Raw genomic sequence first — 14,122 nt, forward strand, 5'->3', positions numbered from 1 at the left:
CTTCATTGTTTTTTACACTTGGACTAAATACACAGCAAGCCACATGACTACAAGTGTTTCTGCATCCTCACCGTATCCCACTGCAACGATGACACCAAAGATGACGAGCCACAGTAGCACACCAGCAGTGTAGCGCAGCAGCAAGATGAAGAGCAGACTGACCACCATGGTTATCACCAGACCTCTGCAACACCACAAACAAAACAAAAAACAATATCAAGTCTTTGAAAACGCTCCGTGTCCACACCAGTGTTTTCAGTCGTTTTCAGAGTTGTGCGTCCACATTGAAGCGGCTGAAAATGCTTACGCTCCAGTCCTACGCATTCAATTCAATTCAATTTTATTTACATAGCAGTCGCCTCAAGGCGCTTTGCGCATGCGTGAAATGCAAGAAGATTCGGATTTCTGTCTGCCGCTTATTTACTTTCGGGCTCTTTGAAATGTCGCGGCAAAATGAGCTGGAGTTGTTGCTGCGAGTAACACAAAAGTACAAAGTTGCAAAAGCGAGTGAGAATTAAAGAATTTGAAGAAAAGCTGGAGCATTTACAAACTGATATTAATCTTTAACAGGGCTGTCAAAACTGAGAGCAAACAAAACAACCACTGCCCTCTGCTATCGTAGTTTAATGGGTCACATGACTGCATCACATGACTAAAATGTGTCATCGTTTTCGAAAAGGCTCCTGGTTCGCTGTCACACTGGGACGGGAAAACGGTGTTTTCAAATGTATCCGCTTTGGAGAGCGTTTTCAAAACGCTGCGTTTGCCTTGAACGAAAACGGCGTCTCAGCGTGGACGGGAGGACAAAACGGGGAGAAAAAGATGCGCTTTCAAACGAAAACGTATTAGTGTGGACGAAGCCTTAGTTAAAAGCATCTCAGAGCCTCGATTTCATCTTTGGTGTCAAGTGTTGTGACTGCAATGTGTTTGTGACGCTGCTGTTTAGAAACTAATCTCAGGCAGTAGTCCTGAAAACAGTCAAACTGCTGTTACAATCAGTGTCTCCAGGACCAACAAGCTCTGAAAACAGGAATAAAACATCCCTGAGTTGTTTGGGTGTTCTGACCAGCATGAAGCATGTTGGTGCATTATGATTTAGCTTTGCTGCCTCTGGCTCTGGACAGTTTCAAGAATTCTCTGTCATATCACAGCAAATCCACCGATCCGGTCAAAAATGTCAGGAAGCTGATGTGAGACTGGTGAACAAATGTGCAAAACACGTATGAGAAATAACCTCTGCTACAGGTGACACAACAAATGTCTGAGGCCTGGATGTACGTCATACAACAGAATATAAGATCTATCAGTTTCTATTTGTTAAAGGATTTATATTATTAAAGTATATCCACCGTTTTTAGTGGATCACAAGTTTGGTTGTTCTAATAACAAACCAAACAACTTCCTCTTTAAACATGACTGCAAATAATAGTTGACACTGGATTGATGGGTTAAAAGATCACAAACAGCAGGAGCATCTTCATCAAAGTAATAATGTGAACACTTTCATCATCTCATCAATGAATCAGAGATTTTTCTCTTCATATGAATTTAATCACTAAAATGAGGAAAGGCCATTCTTACACGAGGATCCAGATCCAGGAGTTTGCATAATCTTCGAAGATCTTCATGCCGACTTCTTTGGCATTCAGCAGACTGGCGATACCTCTGTGGTTCAGTAAAAAGGTGAAATGGAAAAAATAGGAGGAAGAGGAGTAGACAGAAAGTGATTAAACAGCACAGGGATGCACTTTGGTGGATTTAGGCTAATGCCGCTTAGTTCACAAGGATTTCTCAAAAACGTTTTGACAGCCGATTGATCTCTACTGCTTTCATCATGGAACAGAGACAGCTATAGCTCTAAAATGCTTTCGATAATGTCAGTTGTAAGAGCTGCTCAAGTTCCATATCAAAGAGCCACAAAACAAGTAGAGTTACAGAAGCAGTACTGGCAGCTATTACAGCAGGGTGGGAAATAGTATAGAAGTGAATATCATTCAGACGAGCACTTTGTGGTAAAGCAAATAGTAATGGATGTGTTAGATCAGGAGCCACATTTTCATCTCCACAGTAATAACATAAATGCTTCAGATAGTAAACGTCACAGACTCAGTATTATCTTTCTATCTGAAGATGTTCTGGTTTAAAACCCACACAGAGTTTTTGTTGAATATCAGAATTCAAACAGAACAGGAATCAGAAATTTTGCACCGGTAGGTGTGGATGTGAGTTTGTTTCTCGGTGTTAGCGTGTCCAGGGCATACCACACCAGTGTAAGCTGGGATAGACCTCAGGTCCCCGTCACTCTAACTCAGATAAGCACAAAAGAAGATGCCTGTTTATTTCACAGGAAAGCTCGCCTTCTGGGTTCATTAAATAGCTCCACTTGTCATTAAACACTTGGAGAGTATTTAAACTACAAAACTGGCAGCAAAGTCAGAATATGATTACTGAAAAGTTTACTGTAGAAGTGACTCAGGTATATCTTGAAATTGGCGAGACATAGAGGGCAAGATAACATTGCTGTGGGACAAACAGGACGCCAGCATCAATTCTAAATCTTACTGTCTAATTAAGGTCACTGTTCAGTGTCCACACATACAAGAGTTTGGATCGCTCCCAAAAACTAATGACCACCAGGGGGCAGCACAGCACTCTCCAATTTACTTCACACAGAAGGTAGAGGCGATGACTTGATGTTTTGAGGTATTAACTTGCCCTATTTTGCATCTAATGCCACAAACAAAAATATAGTTATGTATTCTTATGGATAAACAGCAGGTTAGTCTATATAAAGCAACTGGCTAAAGCAGAAGCAAAGTTAAAAAGCTGAAATAAATCATTTTTAACCCTTTCTACTTTATGTTGGCGGTTACTTGGCTAAAGAAAAAGCATCAAGTTATATTATTCAAGGTAGATTACTGCAGCCATACAAATCATGTATGATCATGATATCAGCTCACTGGTTTAAATACATGATTTTTGAAGTTTGCTGCCTCTGCCCTTTTACATGCTGATAACATATAGATATATACATACATACAAAGCAGCTAAGCTTGTAGAGACCCATAACATTGGCTCAGGCTGTTGAGTTTGTAGGTAAGCTTTATTTTCATGCAATAAGCATGCAGATGACTTTGAATGTGACTGAGCACATTCATGGGCATCAGTAAAATGCCCACTGGTCCTACCCTGTTATTTCTGTCCAGATCTCTCTGGGTGCAGAGTCGGCATCCCTACAGACAGTATAACAGTTTAAAAACACTTTATTCTAGAGGGGATTTTTAAAAAGTAGTTTCATTGTTTGTTTTGTTTGCCAAATCGTAATCTGTGATTCTCCTACTGCTAAAAATGAACCCGTTAAACAAGTAGGGCAAAGACTGGTGTTGCAGGGGAGCAGATCTTACTTGGCAGCATCTTTGAGATCGTCGACACTTCTCTTGTTATTTTCACCGTCTTTGAAGATGGTCTGATTGGCTACAGTTAAAATCCCATTTCTTCTAATGAAATCAGGGAAGCACCGCTGAAGGACTGAAACACATTTGTAGATATTTTTGTTGTATTTACCCTCTTGACAGAACAAACAGTAAGTTATTGAGGCAATGTATTTAGAGTTGCTCGGATTCACGTACAAGGTCTGCTTGGCACAATCATAGACGGGCAGTCTTCATCTCGTATGACTTCTCTGACTGACTGAAAGGGAACAGAAGAGATAATGATTCAAAGAGCTGAAAACAAGTGATTTTCCCTGAGCGTTCACTCCTCGCAGCCTTTATTACAAAGACAGAAAAGAACTTCTTCTCTATTAAACTTTGTGATCTTGTTTTGTTTGAATCTGTCGTGCCTGCTTGAGTATTTAAAAAAATCTTGTATGTTTCTCTTTCAAGTCCTGCAATGAAATGTCCAACTGAAAATGCACCATAAATAAATTCAATTTAAAAATACTTATGCAAGTTACAATAATTATCATTAATCTAAAAAATAAAAACGTATCTAAAGTAAACTAAACACACAACTGACAGATTTTACAGACAGATGTAACAGAGTTTGTCATACTTAGTGATGACGTGGAAAGCGGAAACTATGATTCAATTCAGACAGTCTGAGCTGTAAAGTGCTCCCACACAACACCTCACTTTCATGCACCATAACGCCAGCGTCACTGCCACCGAACTGCTGCCAGCTGACGGAACAGGGCTGTGATAAGCATGAGTGGCTGCTAGCTCACCTCCGCCCATCTCGCGAAGCTCACTCCAAATGTGCTCTTCGTTATTAGAAAGACTAAAACTGATTAAATCGTTTCAAAAATGTTCTAGATAAAAAAGAAAAGGTCCAAAGAGCTCTGAAAAATGTGGAGTAGTTCTGTGTTAAAGTCACGAGTCAAGTGTCAGGCCTAAAAAAATATCTAAGAAATAGGAACAAATATCCAACAAAGTCCTGAAAGGAACTGAGAGATGCACCTGACCATTCCACAGTGTGTCTGTGAAACATAGTGGAGGCTCAGTCATGCTGTGGTGTTGAGGGTCTTGTTCAAATTCTGAACATAGAGAAGTACCATCAGATGGTGATCCTTCATGTAGTGCCATCCGAAAAGTGTCAGATTGACGGTGACTTCATTTTCAGCATGACAATATTCCCAAACAGTAGTGCAGTACAAGCATTCCTGGATATAAAAACACAACGGACCACTGTCAGCCATGGATTGGCCTCCTCAGAGCTCGGACCTCAACAGTATTGAAGCCGTGTGGAATCATCTCGACAGAGAACAGAACAAAAGGCAGCAACATCCAAAGAAGAGCTTTGAATGTCCTTCAAGAATCCTGGAGAACTGTTCCTGAAGACTACTTGAAGAAAGCTTGGGATCAGGTGGTATTTAAGAATAAAGGTGCAGATACCAAATACTGACTTTCAAGCCTGTTAGGCTGCGTTCACACTGCAGGCGAAAGCGCATCAAATCCGATTTTTTGACCCTATGTGACCCATCTATCCGATCATGGTGTGACAGTGTGAACGGCACAAATCCGATATTTTCAAATCCGATCTGGGTCACTTTCGTATGTGGTACTGAATCCGATACATAGCCGATGTTTTAGAAAGCGACTGCTGTTTGATGGTCATGTCGCATTAAATTACGTCACTGACACAAGACAGACGCTAATTATCAGCGCCAGAGAAGACATTGCGAACGCTTCCTGGCCATCCAGCGTAGATGTCAGTGAAACTGTTGGGAACGTTGGAGAAACGTGAACATTTTATTTGTTCTGTATAATCTGCAGATTCTGACAGAAATCTGCAGCTATCCTTTGCAGCACCGCTCCTCTAAAGCAGCAATAAGGATCATTATTAGCTTATTTACATTATTATGTAAATAACAAAATAACTTAAAGTAAAAATTGGGAAACGTAAAGTCTGAAGTCTTTATATTAAGGCCATCAGTCAAACAATATTGTTTGGTCTGGGTCTAAACAGAGCGCGTTCACACTAGAGCGCGTTTGCTGTCGCATTTTATTTGTCGTGTGAACACGCAGACAAAAAAAACCGGATTTGATCAAAAGATCGGAATTGAGCATTAAGACCTGCGGTGTGAACGTAGCCTAAGATACTCGTATACACTCTTTTTATATTTATTTTTGCACGTGTCATTAAGTAACTGCACATATTTCCCAGCTAAGTGTCCAATGTATTGTACATGAGCTGGTCTCAAAGCAGCGATGATTTAACACAATCTCACACTTCCATCGAGTTTGCAAAAAAACAAAATGCCCCGTTACCCTCCATCTCTCACCTTACTGCCAATCTCGAAGCCTGGCTTGCAGAATTGCTTGTAATATTCCCAGTTTTTGGTATTCATTGCATCCAGGAGAGTGGCAAATCTGTCAGGGCACTTCGAGACGCAGAGCTGAGGAAGGCAACACATCGTCTTAATGAGAGCGCCCATCAATCTTGCATAATCGTGCGTGGCGAAAAAGTTGGAGAGAGACATCAAGCACTGTACACAGAGCTACAAAACGGGGCTTCGTTCAATCTCCTACCTGGGTTGTAGGGCACTGGAGGTTAATTAAAACTGCAGGATTGGCACATTTCAGCATGTTGAAGTAGAATAATATGGCTTTGTTTCTGTGAAGACAAAAGATGAAGACAAAAAAGGGGAGTCAGATTAGACAGATCCAAAAGTCCATTACTGTGCAATGTTTTATCAGCCAGCATGGAGGTGCTCACACTCACAGTGTGCTGTGCAATAAAACTTGCCAGGATTAATCAAGAATCATCTCAGTGTACTGAATGGTAGACAATGGCTATTGTTCATGTAAAGATAACAACATAATGCTGACAGACAAATTGGACAACATAATTATTCCACTGTAAACAATTTAAGAAGAAGACAGTTTTCCACTCACGCATTGGGGGTGTTCTGCTGGCCACAGAACTGACCGCGGCTGTCTGTTGGATAGACGACCTTCCTGGGGTCACCGTGAATCCAGGCTGAAACGACACCAACAGAGCTTTTCATTTCAGGTGCTTGGATTTTAAAATCTGCACAATCATCCCCCAAATCATACTCAAACTGGTCTACCTGCTGAAGAACATGAGGCCACTGGCCAGCCCATCACCCTAGTTCAGACTGTCTGTTTTCCTAAATGACCAATACTAACATTTTCAGACATCTACTTTACTTTGAATATAACTAAGAAAATGATCTGCTGATAAAAACCAAAAGACACACATTAGCATTCAGATACAGCTGTAACAAAACGAAACCTCTGCACTATATCAATAACATTTGTGCCTAATGCCAAGGTCATGCATGTTAAAAAGCAACCAAAACAATTAAGAATACAAAAATGCTCATTTATTTAAGCAAGGGTATGAATAGTAATTAAGAAGAAACACAACAAAAGACAAAGAAATCAATCCTTTAATTTGTTCTGTTCTTTTTCTCTAGATAGGACGGTGGCAACCCTAAAAATCAATTTTCTGAGCAATGCTTGTGTTTCATTAATTTAGCCAAGCTAAACAACACAGTGTTAAAGCCTTTCACCTTGCCAGTCAATGAGGGACTGTGCTGAATGTGAGGCAGCACAATTAAGATGCTCTACAAGTCACAACAAGGAGGATGAAACTGCAAAGGATGAAGGCAGAAGGCCACATTCTTTAGGTGACTGCAGACATGTTGCGTGCGGAGTCATACACGTCGCTCTTTTTAAAATTATTTGGAAACAGGAAGTCCTTTCCATTTACTGAAACATGAATCAACTTGCAGTAAGCTGGCAAGATAAAGCCCAGTTTAGTGACAGCACTGGGACTTTCCCCAACTTTGTAACACGTGTAAGAGAGAAGAGATGCATTAACGTGCTGGTCAGTGAGTAAAGGAAGAAAGGTCAAATATATCCAACTTCTTCTACTTATCATGAGAAACTCCCATTCTTTGAAATGGGATTCTAGAAATTCTGACCAGGTCAACTAAAAAAACAACAACAAAGTGCTGACAATTGAAGTTTTTTTTGTGGTATATTACTGTCAAACAAAACCTCAGAGCGTAGACGCTGCTACCACAAGGTAAAACACTTCCAAGGTGGAAGACGGTCAAATTTTAGAAAGTCAACAGAACCTTCAGAACTATGCTAATTAAGTGCTGAAGTCATTCCTGGGATATTTTGGTCCTAAAGGTGCTCTACTGGATCGAACACAGTGGACTAATTTTCATTTTCAAGAAACCAGTTTCAGATGATTTGAGCCTTGTGGCATGGCACATAACAATGTAGTTTCATTGTTAGCAGCAGCACTCAGGTTGGTTGTGGCATTTGAAATAATGCTCCGCTGGTACTATGGGTGCCAAAAAAAGATCCTGGTTGAAGCAGTCTGGCCATTTTTCTCTGACCTCTGATATCAACAAGGGACTTTCAGCCAAAGAACTGCTGCTCTCTGGATATTTTCTCTTTTTCTCTAAACGTTAGAGATGGTTGGGTTGCGAAATCCCAGCAATTCAGCAGTTCCTGAAATACTCAGACCAGCATGTCAAACACAAAGTGACTTAAATCACCTTTATTCTCCCTTCTGATGCTCAGTTTAAACTTTAGCAAGTCGTCTTTGTCTGCATCCCTAAATGCATTCAGTTGCTGCCGTATGATTGGCTGACTAGACATTTGCATTAAGGAGCAACTAATGAAGCATCCGGTGAGTGTATATTGAACAGCTTTGGTCAAGCAGTAAAGTTGTTTGATATACTACAAGTGTAGCTGGAGTTTTGACCTCTTCAGACAAAACCTCACAGGCAGAGCACACGATTTGCATTCACCTTTCCTTTTTATACCATCAGCCATATGGTGCGCTTTAAACTACCTGCAAGGACAGGGTATCAAAGAAATTCATTTTTCTGCGCCACAGCCACACATACCTCATCATCGTGTGTACACGTTTGTGTGTCATTAAGAAAGTTTGTGTGATGTAATCACTGGCAACCTGTCAAACTCACCCACAGTACCCAGAGCGATGTATCCAAGGATGACAATGACAAAGATAACACAGCAAACCACATCAGTGCAGCTCCTGGAAACAGAAGAGGGATGTGGGAACAGTGTGTGACGCAGGAATCCAAGATTACGAGTGGAAAACAGTGGAAATCAGTAATATATGCAAATATATTTAGTAAAGTGTCCCCAGGGGGAATATGAAATTAGCTTCACCTCACAGAGAGAAAGAATGCATAGTGTGTGTTGACAATGTAATTGCTATTGTATGGTAACGGAGTTTTAGCTCAGTACTTTACTTCCAGAGACGAGTAAGTGTCATCTGTGTTTTCAGAGAACCTGCAGTGGAGCTCTACTGACTTCCTGATGAGACTCTGAATGCCTCTCAGGGTTAACTGACCCGCAGCCACAGAGACCGTTATTTGAAGTTTCCACTCTCACTTCAGCAGCCTTAGTCTGCTAGTTTAAAACTGCATCTCAGAGTCTTTCTCCCTCTGAGTCTTTATTCACCGTCTCAGTGTTTCCCAAATAACAAGCTTCCTCCCCCCCGCCCCGACTTCCTTTTAAAAAATGCTGTCCATCCAGCCTGTTTTCAGAACCTCTTAGTGCCAGCCTCAGCCATGAATGAAGCCAAGTTTAATCTACCGTGCCCAGCAGTACCATACATGCATAACCTCCCCTTTACACCATATGGTAATGAAATTGACTTGAGACCCTCATCTCCTCTGGATTTCAAAGCCAAGGTCAAAGGAGGCCTAAACTCAGAGAAGTGCAGTGTTTCCTCTGTGTGCTTCTTTGAACAAGTGAACTGTCCTTGTTTTGTATGCAGCATGGTTACACGGTTGTTTACAGGCACTACTGCTCTTCAGCCTCCAAACACTACTTCACAATTACCAAGCAGGCAGTAAGATGTACGCCACTGATGTACAGACATAATACACAACGTGGAGGAACCCATGGAGACAGGGAGAGTAGCTTAAATAGACAGTAATGTGTTTACAGTGAGTGAAGTAAACTGAATGCATTTTTAAGGAAACAAGCAAAACTATTTAGACTGTATGCTTAGCTCAGACTCTGAGATTTAGACTCTGCTGTTTAATTTAAGCTTGGATTGCAAAGGATTTAGGACTGTTTTCAAGTACAGTAAGTAGATCATTTTTATAGCCCTAAACCTAAAAATGTTATTGTTGGGCTTTTTTCAGTGTTTTGTTTGTTCGTGAGTAAATCGGTTTGGCTGAGATTAAAGTTATTAGATTAGATAAAATAAAACTTTATTAATCCCCCGGGTGGGTTCCTCCTTGGTTTTCACACAGCTGACTAAACGTCAAACAGAAAACTTATTAAACAGAAGTATGAGACAGTCGAGAATTTACACCAGTGTCTGGTTATATTTTAGATAGCAAGAAGCAGACGGCCGAGTTTATTAAACTCCACCGAGACAGCGGTGACGCTAATCAGAACTAGACCGTCCAATTTCACGCCTTTAAATTTTAAAGGCGTGTTTGTGTGTGTGTTTATACAATTGCTATTATGTTTGCACTTTATGTGTAATGTTACTGACTGCAGAGATCAGTAAGATGTGTGTATTTTTTATTTATTAGTTTTATTTATTTAATATTATTTTTTAATTGAATGACTGTCTAGTAGTTCACAGATGTCGAAAAACTGAGTGTGGTAAAGCCACTGATTTTGTTTATGTATATTTCTGCAATCTGCACATTGTACTGACTTTCATTTTAATGTTTACACCAGGGTTCCTTGTCAGCACTTTATGCTCAGATGTTTGTAAGCTAAAAATAAACTATTGTGTATGTTCAAATATACTGTTGTGATTGAAGAAGTTAAATAAAAATGTCAGTCATCAATTCATGCATCACCTCATGTCATCATAACAGAGGTCTGTCTTCCAGGAAAGAACAGTTTAAAATTAATGTAATATAGTATTGGCCATACTATATGATGTATTGCTTGTCTTTGTTTAATAATACAGAAGACAAAGACCTTAAAAAATAATCGCATATCGCATCGCAATCGCAATATTGGGGCAAAAAATCGCAATTAGATTATTTTCCATAATCGTTCAGCCCTAATTATCATCTCTTTGATCTGACCTGCACTAAGACTTCAGATAATTGCGAACACAAAACGTGATTTAGCCACTCAAAACCTGGACGTGCTTTTAAAGATGGCTTTACCGTATCTGGTTTCACATCCAAGATCAATACTTTGATTATGGAGTGATAGAAACTGTTACAATTTGTAACAATTTTCTGGCATTTTATAGATGAGACAATGAATTCAGAGAGTGACTTGACTGAGAGATTTACCTGATGATTTAAATAGACACTTGGCACTTGTGAAATATTTTGAGGTGTAAACCATTTTCTGGAAGCACTGCAATTATTTTTTGGAGATAAGAGAGGAACAAAGGCAACTGAAGTGGGCACAGTTCTCCCAAGTGAACACAGCGGCAGTTTTACACTGACAGTGGGTATGCGGTGTACACAGACAACCTGCTACACTACCAGCAAAACAGTTGCTGAGATTGTGCATGTTATTAACAAAGGGAGGCAAGAGAGTATCGTTTCATTTAATTCAAAAAAGAGCTGTCAGTGTTGCTATGGCAATTATTGAATCCCTCTCTATCCTCCAGCTGGTAAATAAGTTAGCTATCACTCAGTCACACATCCTGTTTGATGAACTGGGAAGATATGAGGGCTGGGAGTCTTAAGCTGAAATCGCTTCATCGTCACACTGACTGTTACTGTAGGTCTGTTGTGATTTTCATTCCCCTCATATGGAAACAACTGCAATTAAAAAAACAAAGAAGGACACAGTGCAAACACAGCCCTTGAAACGTGCTACGGTCAGTGTTTAAGGGAAGCTGACAAAGTGAGCAGAGTGAAAACAATTCTGCTTCGTTCTCTTATCTCAGGAAAACATAATTAAACAAAATCTATTTGGCTTCCAAACTGGGCTCAATCCCAAGCTTTAGCTCTCTTCAGATGCCTCTTACACATACGTTCACACGAACCAACACTTTTCTCTGCTTGTGGACTCTGTTTGCACGCAGTACTGCTTAGCAAGAAAAAAAGTCAGTACTGGAACCTTTGTCAGTGCTACGGGAAACTTTTGTGTCAGTATTATATTTGCAAGGCTGATACTCTGCAGGAGCCAAGGTGACACAGATGGCAGAAGTGCCACAGAATAGCGTGGGTGCCATTGTGGTGTGAATCTGCCAGACTGTCCCTCCTTTGTCACAGACATTTACAGGAAGGAGGGCAGATCTTCACACAAAAGGGATATTTCACATGGTCATGAGAGCCATTAGGGACAAATTTCCAAGTGAACAGTATTCCTGACAAACATTAGGCCCAGTTCGGGCGAAGAGAAAGAATCGGAAGCAAAGTTTAACGGCACACTTATTGAAGGGGTAATTATAGAAAGGACTACATTAGAGTGGTGGAGATGTGACAATGACTGGATCTTTGACTCTTATAGGCAAATAAAATTAGCACTACAGCAAGCCCACTCCTGTGTAGCTTGCAGAGGACTGCTCAATCAACAGATATGGTTACTTCATTTAGGCTTTGAGCTTACATGAAAACAAGGCGACCACAGAGTTGGTTCTCTTCCAGTTCTCATTAAGAAAAGCCTTTGGGCCACAGAAACATCAAAGTATCCTTGGTGCCTTCACCCACCAGTAGCGGAGAAATGGGCTGGAGAGGGTGGGATAAAGAGGCACAGGAGAACTGGAACATGCCTCCGCAGCAGCGTGCCAGTCTGACGTTGGACATAAAAGAAGTAAAAACCTACATTATCTCTGAAAATGACTAATTCAAGAAAAGCCTACAGTGACACCCTCAAGGAGTTTTGCTTCATTGCAAAATCCCACCTGTCATTGTAATAAAAAAACGTTTTCTTACAATCTAATTTATCAGGTTGAGGAAGGATAAAGATACTACTAATATCAAATCTTTTTCATCAGATTTACAGCCACGTGAAGAAGAAAGTATGGCCTTTTTACATGTTTATGTATCAGGACGTAATAAAAAGAATCTTGTTCTTGCAGGTTATATAATCAAGTAAGTACAACCTCTGATGAATAACAACAAATTACATTTTTATTTACTTAACCCGTAAAGGCCCCCCCCCCACACTTTAAAGCGTCTTGCTTTAAAATGACATGCCCAACGTGACCTGACTTTTTCTCTGCAATTACAAACTCTGTGTAAAATATCTTGGTGTCAAAATAAAGCTAGCACTTCATCACAGGTGTAAGCATCACAGCAGATGCCACTGTGTCAAACTAACTGAGGATAAAACAGAAAAATATAAAGGAGTTTTTCCTGGTCTGGTCTTTTATAGCACATGGCACCCTTGAAAATGTGCTGCGGCAGATCAAAAAATAATTGTTTTATAACAATATGAATCAACATATGGACAAAGCTTGATGCTGCTGAAATGAAGCAGAGAAAGTTGCTCAGGCTTTATTAGAAACACAGCTTTGCAAAATTTGGCATAATTTGTGAAAGTCAACATTTCTTTGGTATTGAATAGCAGAAATTAGGCTTTCTTGTCAGAGTCACTTTTGGGGGAAAAACAGGTGGTAAAAATGGTAGACTGGTGCGTAATAAGCTAGCGAATAATGCAGAAAATAGAGATTTCTGATGTAAATCTGGTCTCAAAGCACACTGAGTGATAGAGCTATGCAGGAAATAAGACAGCAAAAGTAAGAGGGAATTCATGACAATGTCTTTCAAACATGAAGCATAGTTTTCGTCTTCTTTTGCTGCTGGTTCAGTGAACTCTGGAATGAAAGTGACGAAACTTGCAGTTTCTGAATCTGTCAGATGTCGGCTTTTGTCCGTGCTGTCGGGTAAACGGGGGATGTTTACCTGCTCTTTAATTGTTAGCTGTTTTAGCTGTTTGATGTTGTTGAAATGGTTTTGTGAGCTTTTAGCTGAGATTCTGATGAATAGTTAACAAAAACGCAGAAGCTCTATGTGAAAATTTAAATAGTATATTAAATATCAAATGTCAGTTCACCAGCAAGCGTGACCGCCTCTATAAAAACAGACGTTTTAGAATTTTTCAGGTCTGGATTTTGAAGTTAATATAAACACAATGTCAAGAAGGAAAGTGTCAGCAATGACCTTAAAGTGGCTACTGCTGCTGCCCATTATTTTGGAAGGACATGTCCAAACAATTTCAAGTCTATGATTCTTCCTGTACAATGGAACACATTCAAGACAGTTGCCACTAATTTCACCTCAACATCAGACTGTGCTCAGAGAAATTGCAACCCACCCCCCCAAAAAACCCCAAGAGCTACATCTCAGACTCTACAAGCATTAGCAGAAGCTTATTAGCAGCTCTTGACAGTACAATTAGAAAAAAGACTGGATAAGTATGGCTTGTTTGGAAGAGCTGCCAGGAGAAAACCTATTCTCTCTACAAAATACATGGCAGTATAGCTTAGGTTTGCTAAGTTGCATCTAAATTACCTATTAGATTTCTGGAACAACGTCTTTTGGACATTTGGCAAAACCCAAACATAACATCTCAGCACTAAAACCAACTATCAGCATGGCGGTTTAGGCTTGTTTTGATTGAGTCAACTTCCACTGTATATCAGAGTATTCTAGAGTCAAAAG

The 14,122-nt window shown here is 40.1% G+C and overlaps 1 protein-coding gene across 3 annotated transcripts in view; it reads right to left on the bottom strand.

The window, feature by feature from the left end:
* Window positions 1-14,122, bottom strand: part of slc44a5b (solute carrier family 44 member 5b) — a 49,903-nt gene that overhangs the window by 14,736 nt on the left and 21,045 nt on the right. For 2 of the 3 annotated variants that reach the window (XM_085266056.1, XM_085266055.1), the window contains exons 3-10: window positions 8,471-8,544; window positions 6,396-6,480; window positions 6,030-6,114; window positions 5,783-5,896; window positions 3,630-3,690; window positions 3,405-3,528; window positions 1,582-1,665; window positions 72-184 (exon numbers count right to left, since the gene is read on the bottom strand). In XM_085266056.1, the coding sequence (XP_085122182.1) occupies window positions 72-184; window positions 1,582-1,665; window positions 3,405-3,528; window positions 3,630-3,690; window positions 5,783-5,896; window positions 6,030-6,114; window positions 6,396-6,480; window positions 8,471-8,544 (740 nt within the window). The remainder of the gene's footprint in view (window positions 1-71; window positions 185-1,581; window positions 1,666-3,404; window positions 3,529-3,629; window positions 3,691-5,782; window positions 5,897-6,029; window positions 6,115-6,395; window positions 6,481-8,470; window positions 8,545-14,122) is intronic. The other variant, XM_085266057.1, reaches the window with a different exon arrangement.

Source organism: Mchenga conophoros, linkage group LG23, assembly GCF_057382185.1.
Source record: "Mchenga conophoros isolate Kocher_MC1m ecotype Shallow Benthic linkage group LG23, M_conophoros_male_GT1.1, whole genome shotgun sequence".
NCBI classification, from domain to species: Eukaryota; Metazoa; Chordata; class Actinopteri; order Cichliformes; family Cichlidae; genus Mchenga; species Mchenga conophoros.